The 13,684-nt window shown below is 46.0% G+C and overlaps 1 protein-coding gene across 1 annotated transcript in view; it reads left to right on the top strand.

Moving 5' to 3' along the window:
- The window catches only part of ACAN (aggrecan), a 27,529-nt gene extending 14,253 nt beyond the window's left edge, over positions 1–13,276 (top strand). Inside the window, exons 13-18 of the mRNA XM_010172659.1 lie at positions 6,758–6,871; positions 9,631–9,789; positions 10,259–10,341; positions 10,685–10,829; positions 11,572–11,754; positions 13,188–13,276. Coding sequence (XP_010170961.1) covers positions 6,758–6,871; positions 9,631–9,789; positions 10,259–10,341; positions 10,685–10,829; positions 11,572–11,754; positions 13,188–13,276 — 773 coding nt within the window. The remainder of the gene's footprint in view (positions 1–6,757; positions 6,872–9,630; positions 9,790–10,258; positions 10,342–10,684; positions 10,830–11,571; positions 11,755–13,187) is intronic.
- Positions 13,277–13,684: the final 408 nt, after the last annotated feature.

Genomic DNA, 13,684 nt, shown 5'->3' with positions numbered 1-13,684 from the left:
TCCTGTCTGTCTCTGCTGAGCAGCTGTGGGTGCTGCAGGAGTGGGTGAGGGCAAGTCAGGGGGCTGTTCCTGCAGCCCTGGTCCAGCCTGGCACAGCACCCAGGGCTTGGTAGGGAGGAGTTATGCACCCAAAAATCCTTCCTTGGAGAACTCATGGGCTCTGCTTTTGGGCCATACCCACTGCCACGTCCAAGCTGGGAGACAAAAAAACAAGCCAGCAAAGGCAGGGTTGAGGGCAAGGAAGAAAACTAGCCAGTGAGGCTCAGCAAAAACAAAAAAAAATTGGCCTCAAAGTATGGGTTTATTTCACTGCTTTTTCTTTTTATAAATTACCCACAAGGCGATTGCCAGATTCTTCGGAGCGTTTGTTAGCCAACATTCTTGTGAAGTATTTTGAAAGAAAACCATGTGTTCAGCAGCTCATGTGTGAAGAAGCTTTAAAAATGTTCCGAAACTCAAACACATTGTGTATTTGTGAGTCACAGATGATGATGGAGCAGCTGGGGTTTCTTAGCAGGTGACAGGGAGAGGTAAGTGGCAGCTGCATGGAGTTTGATTGTAGACTCTTTATAAACTAGAGATGGGCTTGAGTACATGTGCGTGGCCGGTGCTCCCACCCAGGAAGGTATTTTAGGGTCAAACTTCTCTTTTTTTTATTGGTAAGCTTCTTTATTACAGTGACCCTATAGGGTTAAATGCAGTCCTGGTCAGGGTCTGAAGGAAGCTCATCCAGGTGGCAAGAAAGTCTATTGACCATGAACTTGCAGCACCCCTACAACAAGGCGAACTGCTGGAGAATTAAACCAAAGCAATGCGAAAAGAAAAAAGAAAAGAAAAAAAATCCCAGATTTCCTTTTTGGGGTTGTTACTCCTGACAGTGCTCTGGGGACTGTGAACATGTAAAGTCTACAAGGAAAATCCATAGGCTGGAACCCAACATGCTATTTCCTAATGTTGTGGCTGCCTTTTTACCTGAAGATTCCCAGTCTTGAGATTTAGTTCTTGCAAAAAGATCAGTTCTAACATCTGTGCCTTGTGCCATGTTCAGTCTGTAGGATGGAATGGATGCCCATTAAGTGCAATTAATTTTCACTAACATTAAAGCACGGGTGAAGCTAGTTCAGCTTACAGAAGCAGCTTAGAGTGAGAAGCAGGGAGTCATGCAGCTATTGCTCTCTTATCACTGGAGGGTTCCAGTTAGATCCAGGAGTCTTTTTAGTGGGGTGATTTACAAAGAATGATATTTTTCTGCTCTGCTGCAGCTTCTGCTTCTCTCTAAAAGCCAGAGCCAGAAGCACAAGATGACCAAAGATTAACGCTTGGAGTGCCAGTATTTTTTAGTATTTAACCAGATTGAAGGCTACACATGCACATGTCTTTAGTCAGCAGTTTGATTCTTCCATGAGGACAGGAACCCCACAAGCTTGAAGAATTGTCCATAGGCTTGGCTTCTTCATCCAGAGTTTTGCCAACTCAGTGGGTCTTTTTGCTTCTGGTAACATTTGAAGACAAATAATTATTAGCTGAAAAAAGCATGCTGGCACTTCAGGGAAAGGCTGTGGTTTGGAGCACTCTGACCAGTCAATGACTTTAAAACTTCACTCAAGTTGGGGGGGGGGGCGGGGGGAGAGAGAGAAATGTGCTGAAATGGCAACTATTTATGTTAAGTTTTGCTTGTCTCTGGTGAAACAAGTTCATGAAGTTTGCTGCCTATGGCCCTGGCACAGCTAAAGGTCAGAATCCAAATGAGGAAAGGTCTTGATGGGTTTTCCTCATTCTTCAGGCTCTCAAAATCCAAGGGATAAAGTTTTGATGGTCCACAGAAGATCAATCCAGAAGAAAAAAGTCTAGAAAACATTACCTGATTCATAAGGTTTCACCTAATGTGAACTGAAGAGTATGCTCTCAATAAGGAAATGGAGGTACCAGTCCTGGCTGAGAAACAACCAAAAGCACAGACCATTTGTGACTGGCCAGATGATTTGATGTCTCCTGGATATACTTTGCATCAGAAGTTTATTAGTTTAATTAAAATCTTTCTCTGAAGAGGCAACCTACAGTCCTGAATTGGTGTTATATACGTGTCAGTTTACTTCTACACATAATATTTTGGAGGCAGAGATGTCCAAATTTCCTCAGCTCTCCTTCCATGAGAATGTTGGACAAATCAAAGGTCCCAGCAGATCAACAGGTTCTCCTGGAAACTTGCTGTTGTCTAGATGAATATAGCTTTTTAAGGCTGTAGCTATATCTGCCCTTTCTGCTGCAAGGAGGCTTTGGTTTAATTATTATAGTTAATTATTCCAATCACTTAATTGCTCATCATAAGTCACTAGCTGGCTATATGATGTTCAATACTAACATTTTACTTAAAATGGGAGAGAACTGTTTTCCCTGACTCCTCCTATTCTTTTCTTGTAGGAGTCACCTACAAGTCACCCTACAATTGCTCCAATGTGTTTCTTCACTGTTGGAGCTATCAGATTGGCAGTCCAAACTTCCCAGGAGACTCTGAAAAGCAAATTTAATTTGTACCTGGTGGGTTTTTTTCCCTTCATTCTCTAGAAGATAATTATCTGGCTGGTCTCTGAGTCCCTGGTTGGATAATTGCACTTACAAGGAGGCTTATAAAGATCCTGAAGATGCCTTGGCTTTCTCTCTTACCTTCTGCAGAACAAAAACAGGAGTTGAAATCCTAGGGTATACTTCTAAACCAGTTACTCATAGCTTCAGGGAAACACTACAGTTTGATCAAGATTTGGGTGCTAGCATGCTCTCTGTTCACAAGCTGCTTCTCCTTAGTAGGTCTTTTAAGCACAAAGCTAACCTTGAAAAATAGGTTTTCTTGCTCATCTTCCATACAGGCTGCCATTGGGAGAAATGAACAAGCTGTATTGTTTTAAAAAGTGCTAGCACTGTTTCTAGTATTGTCTTCTTAGTTTGGGATGAAGGATTCTAAAAGTATTTCCTTCTTACCCCTGACAGTGTGTGTTCACTTTGGCTTGCCATTTGCCTTCTGAGCAAAACCAGGACCAATCTATTTCTCTTTCATTTCTAAAGGATTTCTCTTTCCAATTTCCATGATCTAGTACAGCAAATTTTTTCAAAGGTATTGGGAAAATACTTACGTTGTGATTAGCTGCACCAAAAGAAAATAGTTCTGACTAAATATAGTATGTTACTGGCAATATAAAAGAAATCTTAGGGAGAAAATGGTGAAACAAATGCAAACTTCGCTTTGTAGCTATGTAACTCCCCTTGCTTTCTCCAGCCAAGAGTTTACATCTTCCAGATGCAAGACCCTGCTTGCATTGTGTATTTTGTCTTAATTGTTTTATTTTAAAACAAAAATCCAGAAGTTAGACCTTGGGTCCTGTTAGTAGCAAAAAATATAAACTATTGTGACAATAGATTTGAGTAATCTTTTGTAGCTTCTGGGTGGCATTAACTGCAGTACGAATCATCTTCTAAAGAGCTGTTAATTTTGCATTATCCTCAAGAAGTGAGTTAATAATATGTTCTAAATGGGCTTCCTATTCTTGGCGCAAGACGTTTTCTCCCTTGTCTTTGTTTTAGAGCTGAAGCTCTTGAAAGCAAGGGCTGCCTCTGTTCTGCATCCCATGCTGCATCGCTTGTCCTTTGTTAGGGCTGGGTAATAATAGCAGTAGTCTTGTCTTCTTGTCAGTTGATAAGCACTTGAGTTGACTTTTTGAATGACTGCTCACCCAAGCAAATAAATAGCTTGGGTCTGTGTAAGATCCTTGGATGTCAAGGTACCTAGCAGACGGTGCTGTGGAAGTGGGATCTGGCTCCCTGCTGAGCAGAGCTGGCACACCTAGTGTGCTGCAGGCTTTTCAGCTGGTTGAAGAGGTGTAGAGATTTACCAGCCTCATCCAGCTCTAAACTCTGTGGAAGTGGACACTTTTGTGATGTATAAAAAGCTATGAAGAAAATAGCCAAATGTTGCCTGATAGATGGGATTTTTAAATTTATTTTTTTTTACTGTAGTTCTCACCTCGTGTAAATCCTATGGCTTTGATACAATATCCTAGAAACACCCACAAACCAGCTTGCCAGGGTTTCCAGAGACATCACTACTGATTTTACCATTTAGCACTTACTTTTCAAAAAGACCTCCAAGACCTAGAATTTCTGGCAGGCCCAGAACCAGCAACACTTCGTCCATCCCAACTGGTATGTTTGAGTTCCCTGATATCAGCTAGATGAGGTGATTCTACATCCAGATGGAGACAGGGTCACTGCCCCAACAGCCTGAAAGAGACGAGTTTGGTATTTATGGTCATTAGATGTTTAAAATTTCTCTCCAGCCATTTGCAGCACATTTCTGGGGGGGGGTAACCACCAAACAACTATTTGTATCTCACTTGTATTTGTTGTCTGTTTTTCCAACACCACCTACAAGTATACAACCTTTCTCTATGCATCATATATAAAAACATATATGTATATGTATGGAGAGATATATAACATATATATTATATGCAGAGATTTGTTTTTACAGCATATATAATATGTGCAATCATATTATATATAATGTTTGTTATAGAAAATTTTGTTCTAGAGTTATTTCCCAGCTGGAAATTTGTGGCAATGACTTTGCACGTGTGTGCCTTCTCCCTCCTCCTCCAAGACCAGGGATGGCAACTCACAACAGATCTTCTGCATCACAAAAGAAATCATGGACATGCCAAGTTTTAGTCCATGTGGCCAAAGACATCTGAAGACTAATTACTCTCTGCTAAATGTTCTAGTTTAGCTCTCACATGCGCTTTGGTCCCAATTCTGCAGTGTGCTTTCCACTTCATGGAGTACAATGGACAAAGGAGAGCCTTTCCTCACTTTTTCAGCTGGATCCCACTTGAATCAGTACAAAGTTCTACTGTCACTGCTGTTGGGAAGCTCTAGAGTTGTAATCATCCCTCAGGATACCTAATTTTCCTTTATGCTCTCTATCTTCTAGCAACTCCAAGCGTGATTAATAAACAATAGCCAGATAATTTCAACTCTTCACTTCTTTTAGGCCCATGACCACCATTTTGTTCTGTGAAGTTTTTATTAGTGTCATGGAAACAGGACGTCCAATTCTCTTCATGTTGCAGTGAACAAAGAAATACAGAAAGCATTCATAAGTACTTAGAAGGGTAATCCAGAGGGAAAAATTCCTTCTTTCAGAGAAGAATTGTTCAACTGGAGCAAGAGGTTCATCATCTATCTGAGGAATAATTGCATTGGTTGCAGCGATACAGCCTAGAATAAAGATGACAACCTTCACACTCCAAAACACGAACTGATTTGCCATCTAAGGTCAAAAAGAATTTTCTCCATCACTTAAGCAAGTTACAGAACTTGCCAACTTATCAGACATTGGCCACTGAGTGACTGGACAGTCACATGGGATACAACATGCATCTGCTCTCATATATCTGGGGCCACTGAGCAGCTGGGCCACGGTTCTGCAGGGAGAAAATATCCAACAAGACCCCAACCAGAAGATGAGCACAGACCCGGGGAAGTTGCTGCTCTGCTCTGGTGTTTCCATAGCCAGCATGTTTATCATCTTTGAATGTTCCTTCACTAATCCTTCTCATCCACAAGAAGAGAATGGAGTGTTGGTCAGCACCTTTAAGGCCTTACATTTCTTCTGAGTGTGAAAGAGAGAAACGTTGACTCGCATGAGGATCTAACCAATCATCATTTAACCTAACCTGCATGGATGTGTTCCCACTTTCTTCCTTAGTCTTCCTTCTTGTTTCTGAGTTGAACACCTCTGAAATCTTTTCATCCTGAAATATTCTTATTCTGATTCCAAAGCTTAATAAGTAGGATTAAGGCCCAGTCTGAAGAGATACTAGAAGAGCTTTTACTTCCAGAACAATCTAGATTTTAAAATATATAGATACAAACTGGCTACCTGTGGCCTTCTTCAGAGCACCTATGTTTCCTTCTTTCTGCCCCAAGATGACAAGGGATGGAAGTGCTACCAAATGGTGCTACCAAGATGGAATCCACAGCTGGAAAAGATGTACAACTTCTTTCAGCCCTTTCACAAGCAAGAGAGAGCATAGTGGGGACAGATCTGGAGAAAATGGCTCTACACTCCAGTATTCTTCGCCAAGGAAGAGGCACCCACAGCAGGCTTAAGACTCTCAAAGGGAAAAGGTTGAGGGTCTCTGAACTACCTTTGAAAGCACTTCTTTTCTTCCCTGCGCTTTCTCCATTTTAACTGAGAATATTTCTTGCCCTGGAATGTCATCTAAATTATGGTTAGAAAGAAACCAGCAGTGAGCACTGGACCCAGGAAGGCGAGTTGGGAGACAGAGATCTACACTTGTGGGAATTCTATGTTCTTTTTTGTAGAGACATAGCTGGTGGAGACACAGACACAATTTCTCATGTTCGATCCATCAGGCAGCAGACAAGGAAGAGTTCCACAGCTGTCAAAGACACTGAGTGCTGTGTATTGGATACATCTTGCTGAGCTTGTCCTGATATCTTCAGAGTGGTGTTCAACCACCAAGTGACAGAAAACCAATATCTTCCTTGTAGGGCGGGTTGGGTCTCTTGCCTTCATTCTTCCAGCAGCAGCAGTGGCAATAAGTTTTAAAATAAGAGCCTAGCCAGACCCAGGTTCCCCCAAAACAACTCATATTCCCTCCTAAACAAGCAAGGAAACAAGTTCTCCTGTTGATGGAGTTGTCTGCCCAGAGCCCTAATGGAAGCCCTTGATTTCTTGCAGACACTGATGTGTGCCACTCAAGCCCCTGTCTGAATGGAGCTACCTGCGTCGATGGCATCGACTCTTTCAAATGCTTATGCCTTCCCAGCTACGGAGGGGACCTGTGTGAGATCGGTACGGCCTACCTGGCTTCAGCTAATCCTACTAACTGCTGCACTACCTCGTTCCCACCCTACTCCCCACCCCAAAAAAAGCTGATCCCAAGTGCTTCCATCAGTCCTGCACTCACCTCAGTGAGCTAACCTCTAACAGCAGCTTAAAATACAGTAGGGAAAAGCTCTGAGACTTTTGCTTATGTATTTTGATTGCTTGGTTCATCACAGCAGCATATCCTCTAAGATTCCTAAGTAGGAGCTTCTGGTCTATTCAGATTTCTCTTTTTTAAGGTTCTCTAGTGAAACTCCATACAGATTGTAACAGTGTTGATCACAGAAGTTGCTGTCTCTTTGGGTCAAGGGTCTTCCTGTTCATCTGTAACAGTAGGGAAACATCTGAGTACATCTTCACCCCAGGCAAACTTTCTCTGCTAGACTGGAATTTCATGGAAGGATGCTTCAGCTGAGCCATGCAAAATTATTGTGTTTCTCCCTGTGAAGATGCAGCTGAGAGAAGCCTCGTTCACTCCAGGAATCTCCACCAATTTGACACAGCATGACATTTTTGTCATCTCTTCAACGTGGCTTCCTGTGGCAAAATCAGCAGGGAATGTATATCTTTGAGAAAATGTGAAGTGACCTATTTTACCATCAAAATTAGGTACTCTGGCCTGCACTAATACTTCTTTTTGTTTCTACAAGGAAAGAAAAAAAGGGTTGTTTTTTTTTCTTAAAGCTGATGAAAGTCCAAACTTTTATCAGCTTGGCTGAGGGGAAGCTCTCCTGCCTTGCTCAAACAAAAGAGGGAAAAGTTGCAGTGTCTTCTTCGCCTTAGCATAAGTAATGATGATATATATTGGATTTTCTCCTCTCCTTTCTCTGCATCTTTCTTTCTGCTTCCAATATGATCATATGGAGTAGACCATAAGAAGGATGTTGTCCCTCAGGACCATTGTACCATCTGTCTTAATATCACTTTCCTAATGCAACCTAATCAGCCTCTGATTTCATCATCCTTGCTACCTGTTGTTGAAGATCCATGTAGTAGAACAAGAGACTTTCCACCCTGCAGCCACTTACAACCTTGTTTGTTCCAAGCCAGACGTAATTTCCTCTCTTCTGTGATTTATGGGCTGTGATGCCTGGGGCCCATAGCCTGGGAGGTGCAAGAGGAAGCCAGTGCCCCGAATGCAGTGGAGAATGTAAATCTTCATTATTTCCATGAGGAAACCTTTGATTCTGTAACATCTGTCAGTCTCCAAGAACAGCAGGACACCATAGGTGAGCTCTGCTGTCTGTGCACAGCAGCCAGTCCTTCTTGTCACCACGACAGTGTCCCTACCAGGGAACAAGCTTTTCATAATTCTTTTCCAAGACGATTGCTGTCATATTCCCCCATAAGTAACAGCTACATAGGAAAGAGTAGCCTTTCTCCTAGGAAATGTCCCACTGAGATTCTGTGCCACATGCTGTCCCATCCCCATGCTGTGATGACAAGGGATGGCATTCAAGCTGCTGGAAGAAAGTCTTAAATTTCAAAAGACAGAGCATGTCCTCTGCTCACCTTGTGCAAACGATCTGCCTGCAAAGACAAAGATTCTTCAGAGCTTCAGCTACTTCCAGATAATCCATTTGATCTGTTAAAGAAGACAGAAAACATTTTTAATGCCTCAACTAACTACTAACTGTTCCAACATCGATGAAGCAACTGCAATCTCCAGCTGGAAGAACACCAGGAGGGGGGATTAGGAGGAATTAGTGTGATTGAAGGTGACAAGTGTTTTGACCTACAAGTTTAACAACAGAAGAAAGAAACTGAGTACAGAAAACCTTACTGGAAAGGGAGTGAGGCAGGAGGACTCATGAAAACCCACCACTCCAAGAGCAGCAAGTGCCTGAGAAAGGACTGTAGACTGGGCATCTGAAAGGCTGAGATTAAAAACATTTCACTTTCTGTTTCCTTTGGTCACATGGAGCAGATGTGTGGTGTTACACTGCATGGGAACTGCTGAAGGTCTTTTCTAGTGGTTTCTCTATTTGCCTCTGCTCTCCTCCATCTTTGGTTTTTGGTTTTGTTTTTTTCTTTAATTAATGGGTTCAACTCTTCAGTGTTTCTCAGACAGTAAAAGATATTCTGAAAAGTTGAGAAATTTTTTTACTTCTCTAGCAGCTTCCAAGCTTTTCCCTTGAGATTCCATTTTCTCTCTCTGCTATGGTAAGTTCCTGCCTCCATCTCTTTTCCCCCACCTTGGTAGGCTTACTTCTCCTCCAGAGCCCCACAACCACACCAAGTGATGCAATCACCTGAAACTGGGCTCTCCTCCCCTCTGCCTTTTTCAACATATATGTCTTGATTCTGGGCACCTGGATTCAGGTTTTGGAATTTCTTTCCAAAGCAAGAAAACTCTGCAGGTTAGCACAAGTGGGAAGAGAGGGGTTCTTTCTTGGTCAGTTCCTCAAAAACAGAGTCCAGGAATATGACACAGGGATTTAATTGCTCAGAAATAAGTTTGCATCACTCAAGCTTCCTAATAGCACTGGTCATGTTACTGCAAACATGGGGTCGTCAACACAGGCTCCCCTCTCTGCGTGTGTCCTGGATGCCTTCTGATTGTTTTCCCTGGGATTTCCCACAGGCAACAGTGTCAGGGTTTGCTTTTTAGTGGAAGTGACCATGTGTTGTCCTACACCACGAGAGCACGAGCTGCTAAGAGGTGAGTCGGAAGGCTTCCAGACCCATGCACCAACTCCTTTTCATCCCTCCTTTGTGTGTTTCAGACCTGGAAAATTGCGAGGAAGGCTGGACCAAGTTCCAGGGCCACTGCTACAGGCACTTTGAAGACAGGGAGACTTGGATGGATGCAGAGACCAGATGCCGACAACATCAAGCCCACCTGAGCAGTATCATCACCCCAGAGGAGCAAGAATTTGTCAACAGTGAGTGCTGGGGGCAGCCTGAGACTGGGCAGGGGTCCATCCATTGGAGTCTATGGGCAGATTTATCCAAAGTTATGTAAAAATCACAATTCCCCCCACTAGTGCTCAGATATTTCCTAATGAGGCCTCACCCTTGCATGGGAGAGGAAGAACCATCCAGCCATGAGTGAGAAGAGGGCCCTTTCTCTGCTAGGATAGATCTTTGATCTTACCATGTTGCTGATGTGGCTTGTTCACAAGATGTTCACTTGATGCAACAAGCACAGTGACCCATGCCAGCAGGGGTGGCTCCATGTTGGGTGGGGAGGGAGATGGAGGATAAAAAAAGGACATAAGGGTTGTTGACTGAGAAGTAACCAAATGACCCAAAGGCTCCAGGGCCAGAGACAGCTGAGATGGCAAAGAAACCCTTCCAACAAGGTGAAGGGAAACAATGACACACTCTTCTCTCTTCCTCTGGTTCTTCCAGGCCACGCACAGGACTACCAGTGGATCGGCCTCAGTGACAGAGCTGTGGAGAACGACTTCCGCTGGTCCGACGGGCACTCCCTGGTGAGCCTGCAGCCCACGGCATGGGCAGGTGTTAGCCTTCAGTGGGAGGGAAGAGATTCCTCTTGGGTGGGAAGAGCCCCATGAGTTACATGTTGAGTGCTTGGGTTGGGCGTTGAGTAGAGGCAACCCTAAACTTTGTAGGACTCATGGTTTTTCCAAGCCTCTAGTAAAGGTGGTGAGCTAAGCTCCTGGGCACCGTCATGATAGAAATAACCAGTGTAGTGGTGGTGCTGGCAACCCATGGCCTCTGCTGCTGAGATGCATGGGGGTGGCAGCAACAGGGATGAAGGAGCAGGAGAGGGGACAGCTTAGCCTTAGGTGAAGGGCTTTCCTCTCTCAGCAGCAATATGAGAACTGGCGGCCCAACCAACCCGATAACTTCTTCGCGGCGGGTGAGGACTGCGTCGTGATGAGCTGGCACGAACGAGGCGAATGGAACGACGTCCCCTGCAACTATCACCTCCCTTTCACCTGCAAGAAAGGAACAGGTCAGCACCCTGTGCCCTGCCTCTGCAAGGGTGGGGGGGGTCAGGCAGTGGCTGTGGGGCTGGAGCCAGGGACAGGGTTTCATGTCTCCAGGCACCAGCTCTGAGCCCTCCCATGGACGCAAACGGCTGTTGCGATGCCCAGATAGTGCTGCCTCTCTGGGAGGCAAGAACAGAGCCCTGAGGCAGATTGCTGCTTAATTTTAAGGCCATTTGCAGAATTACCATGTCCTCCTGCCCCTAAATTTTGTGGACAGAGGCAATCTCAAAGGGATTTAAGGTTTTATGAACTTTTTAATCAATCGCCCCTTTTTTGTATCACCTCCATCTTTTTTCTTCCTCAAACAAAGGAAATGATCCCTCTGTGGATGTAGCAAAAAAAGTCCCACAGGTTCAGGTGATGGTACTTGCCCAGATGGGACCCAGACACCTTCCAGATCAGAGATGTTATTCCAAGGGCAGGATAACAGGGAAGGGCATTGCTCCCTCGGCATCTCAGGCCTAGACAAGGATGGCTGTGGATACAGCTGCTTCTTTCCACCCCAGAAATGGTCACCTTTTAGGCAGCCACTGATCACTCCCTCTCTTCAGCACTTAGAGACCCCATGGGACAGGGTGCAGGAGAAGTGACAGGGCTGTGTGTTCCCAGCCTGCGCCAGTCAGGCAGGAGCTGACCAGGTGTGATCCACCTGCTCAGCCAGGCAGGACTCCTCAAGCTCTCCATATCTCTGTCCACCTCCTGCAGTGGCCTGTGGGGACCCTCCCATGGTGGAGAACGCCAGGACCTTTGGCCAGAAGAAGGACCGCTATGAAATAAACTCCATGGTGCGGTACCAGTGCAACCAAGGCTACATCCAGCGCCACGTGCCCACGATTCGGTGCCAGCCCAACGGGCAGTGGGAGGAGCCGCGGATATCCTGCATAAAGCGTACGTCCTGGTCCTTTCACCTTCGAGTTAATGCATCCCTGCAGTGGGGAGGAGGAGCTGGGAATGAGGGGGGCATCACCTTAGGGTGCAGGTTAGTTCCTAGCCAGGCAGAAGGGGACATCATGGTCCCCTTCACTTGCTGAAAACTCCCCTGTGATGGGGCCATGGGAGCTGGCATCTTCTGGGCAGGTGTGGACCATGGGAGTAGCTGGAGGGAAACATGGGCAATTCCTGCCCTGGAGGTTCCTCCACCTTTGGGGCCAGGAAATGGCAACAAGGAGCTTACCAAGAGCCCAGGATACCTAAAGAAAGGAAAGATAAAGAAATGGCTTCTGAAAGGGTGAGTTTTGGCACCACCTGCATCAGCAGAGAGAATAAGAGGGGGGACCTGTGGTCTCCCAAGCCCTCCCCAGCACCCCCCTGCCCTGGGAGCAGACAGGAGCCCTGCAGCAGAGCTAAGCCAAGGGACAGGGCTGGGCTCCTGACCCTGCTCCTCTCAGGCCTCCAGCTGACGGCAGCCAGCCCTCTCCCACCCACTGGTGTCCCAGCCCACTCCCAGCCCTGCCTACACCCCATCCCATCCCTGCTCGCCTGCAGCTTCCCAATAATTTCATCATCCTCAGCCAAATCACATCTGTCTGGTGTTGTCCTTGCCAGGATCTGGTCCAGCTGGGCAATTCAGGCTAAAGCAACAGTCCCATGGCCAGGGAGAGTCGATATGGGCTTAAGGGACAAACCTCCACCCAGGGGAGAGATGGAAGGAAGAGGGATGGAGGAGGTGGCCGAGGGTGGCCATATGGTGTGGACCAAGGCACTGACTCCCTTGGCTCAGCTGCAGACCCAGAGATCTGCAGGCTGCTCCTGGTACAGACCATCAAGAGACCTGGGCTGTTCCCAGCCAGCTTTTGCTGCTTCCAAGAAAACTGTCCTGCAATTATCACACCAGAGCGGTGCCAGCTTCAGGGGAGGCTGGCAGCAAAGACCAGGCAGAAACCTCGTCCCTGCCAGCCAGATGGGGCTGTTTCCCCTCCTGTGCCCTGAGCACATCCCACCACTGATGGATGTTTCCCTCCCTGTCCCAGGGGACTGGGGAAAGACCAGTAGGGCAGGGGGGAGATGGAGATGCTGTCCCCATGCCCACCCCTTAGCAGAGCTGCCCTCCTGGCTGGGCACAGGGAAGGGATGGGCAGATCATCGGTGGAGAGAATGTTCCTGCCCAGGCTTCTGGAAGGCACCAGGCACCTTCACCCCTGGGTGAAGCAAGCCCCGGCCATGGGGGCAAGAGAAGGGCTGGTTGTGGGTGGGCAAGCGGGCTGGTGAGGGGCACAGGGAGCTGCCCGTGTTTTTCCAGGGAGCCAGAGCCTGAGACAAGCAGCGTCTCTGTCCTGGCTCCTGCTAACAAGGTGCCTTTTCTCCTCCTCCCTCTCCCGCAGCCTCCAACTACCAGCGCAGTCTATACAAGAGGAGCCTCAGGAGCCGGTCGAGACCCAGCGGCAGAGCCGTGCACAGACCCACCCATTAGAGCGAGGCGAGACAGAGAGAGAGATTTTTAACAGAACAGTTATATTAACAGAGTCGATTTCTTCTTCTTCTTGTTGCTTTTTTGTCATATAAGGAAAAAAAAAATTATATTAAAGACAAACCCACCTTTGTGTGTATATATATTAAAAAAAACACAATTAATGTTTTTCCAAGCACCAAAGCAAAGCGAATTAGATCTCAGCATTTTTACTAACCGTCCGGTTCCAATTATCTTCGTGCCTTTGGGGACAGGGAGGGGGGGGGGTTTGCAGAGGGCAGGGGGGTTAAGTTAAATAATAAAGATGATTATTTTTTTCCTGATTTTATCCATGAACAATGTAATTATTTCTGTTATTTAATCTCTGGGGTGAACAGCACCTTTGGGGGTTTTTTGTTTTTGTTTTTTTTT

Source organism: Antrostomus carolinensis, unplaced genomic scaffold, assembly GCF_000700745.2.
Source record: "Antrostomus carolinensis isolate BGI_N321 unplaced genomic scaffold, ASM70074v2 scaffold9157, whole genome shotgun sequence".
NCBI lineage: Eukaryota > Metazoa > Chordata > Aves > Caprimulgiformes > Caprimulgidae > Antrostomus > Antrostomus carolinensis.
The sequence above is the reverse complement of the archived record's forward strand: the minus strand, read 5'-3'. Positions and strand labels throughout refer to the sequence as shown.